General features: G+C 30.8%; 1 protein-coding gene across 1 annotated transcript in view; it reads left to right on the top strand.

Moving 5' to 3' along the window:
• Positions 1-2,013, top strand: part of LOC119594008 — a gene marked incomplete in the record, with an annotated part of 54,209 nt that overhangs the window by 1,133 nt on the left and 51,063 nt on the right. Inside the window, 3 exon segments of the mRNA XM_037943036.1 lie at positions 720-804; positions 1,413-1,469; positions 1,890-1,959. Of these exon segments, the coding sequence (XP_037798964.1) occupies positions 720-804; positions 1,413-1,469; positions 1,890-1,959 (212 nt within the window).

Below are 2,013 nucleotides of genomic sequence, written 5' to 3'. Positions count from 1 at the left end.
CCCAAGATTCATGTGTCAAGATAGCATTAGGTGAATTGAATATTAATTTGGGATTGGCAATACATGTGTAAGGAAGAGGTATTTACAAGAGTTTATCTGCAGTAAAACAGCTGTTAAAGACCTAAACAGTAATATAAACTGAGTAATCTTCCCTTCTGATCTTACATTGTATCAGCTCCATTTTCTTTTACTAAAAAAGAAAACAGATTGCCAGGTTAAGCTATTATTTTTTTCATGTAATTCCATTTATGCATTGCGGACAAGGCAGTGCTAATGTTAAAGTTCTATTTCTCTTACCATATCAGTTTCCTCTTTTTTGTCTTTATTTGATATCAAGGCCTTAGGTAATTAATAAACTGAATTAAGCTTTGTATGTACTTCACTTCAGATTTATATTAATTTAAATAGTTTTTGTATTTCATATCAATAATGCTTAAAATTGCCCCATAGATTAGTTATGATAATTATTTTTTTATATAAGAGACTTTTTACCTTTGGTCTAATATTATAGCAATAACAATGAAATCAATTTTTTCAATACATCTAACAACTCACACTATATCTTGTAACAGGTTAGCAATTAATATCCTTAATTCATGACTCAGATAAAGAAAATACAGGTTGCCTAATGAATAATTCAGTTGCAAGCATGTGAAGTCATGTAAACAGCATTTATAACCTTAGATTACAGGTTACAAACAAGCATCTTCTCATTTCAGGATGACAGCGAAGAGCAGTTGCGTGAAGATCCTGAATTTCTACACTTACTTTCTCCTACTATTCCTCGCAAACTTCCTGCTCATAGTAAGTAGTCGGTAGTATTATTTTATAGCTGCCTCTTCTTTCTTTGATTTACTTTTCCAATATTTTCCATACAGATGTATAGTTTTGTAATGATACAGTAGTAGAAATTGTTTATTTCTTCACTTTATTTTATTATGGAAGAAAGTATTTGTTGTTTTGGTAAATGTTTAGAAGACACTTGGCATAGGGTTCAAGCTTGTCAGCATTCAGGTAAAGACCAGCAAACATCACCCCATTATATTTTGGAGGGAGATACGGATTCCTTGGCAATTTATTGTCAGATAAGGAACCAGTCTAAGCTCTGTTGCTTGACAATATGATGCTTTTGTATTGGACTTTTGATTACAGGTTTCCCCCCCACAGATCTAGATAAATCACAGCCAGTGTACTGATGGGAAAAAGTCCCCTTCTGAAAGCCATTAAACAATTACTATAGTTATAACTGTCATTTTCTAGTAGTTGTCATAAAAAAAGTTTTTTTTTTGTGAGAATTGAATAAGAAAATATATAAAACTAGAAGAAAAGTAATCCATATTATAAGATTTGAATATATTGAATAAGCATTTATTTACTTATTTTTTGTCTGATAATATTTATATTTGTTTCAGAGTTTTCTCTCACCCCAAAGCCTAAAGAAGAGCTGATAAAGAACTATGAAACAGAAGGTTTGTATCAATATATTTTTGAGGGGAACTGAAAAAGTCTTTTATAATTGGCAACTCTATTTGCTAATATGGTCTCATCAAGTATTATAAAGTCTTAGTTACCAAAATTACCATCTGGGCTCTCATTTCACTAATGAGGTGATGTAATGACCCACTCATTTGTGACTAATTTGGGAAGTAAGCAGATATCTTTTACAACCAGAGTCCAGCATTTGAGGATTGATAACCTTATTTAACTGGTCATTGAAACTATGATTAGAGGTCAGTTTTTCATTCACAAGTCTATGGAGAAATATCTTTGTATGATTAGATTTTAGATTCAGAGTAAAAAATATAAGCATATGAGGTTAATAGGTTTTGTTAGATAAATATTTTAAGTTTCCTGTGGAGTCATCAAAATAATCAAGAGAACTATTTCAGTGGAGGATGAAATAAAGATCAATTTAACAACACCACATACATCAGTCAACATTGCTCTTGATTGTCCTGGGTAAGTTTTTAATTTTTGTGGCTATTAATAATGATGTTACTAATGTAGATTTTA

Source organism: Penaeus monodon, chromosome 33 (genome assembly GCF_015228065.2).
Source record: "Penaeus monodon isolate SGIC_2016 chromosome 33, NSTDA_Pmon_1, whole genome shotgun sequence".
Lineage (NCBI taxonomy): Eukaryota > Metazoa > Arthropoda > Malacostraca > Decapoda > Penaeidae > Penaeus > Penaeus monodon.
Note: the sequence above shows the minus strand (reverse complement) of the source record. Positions and strands in the feature narration are given on the sequence as shown.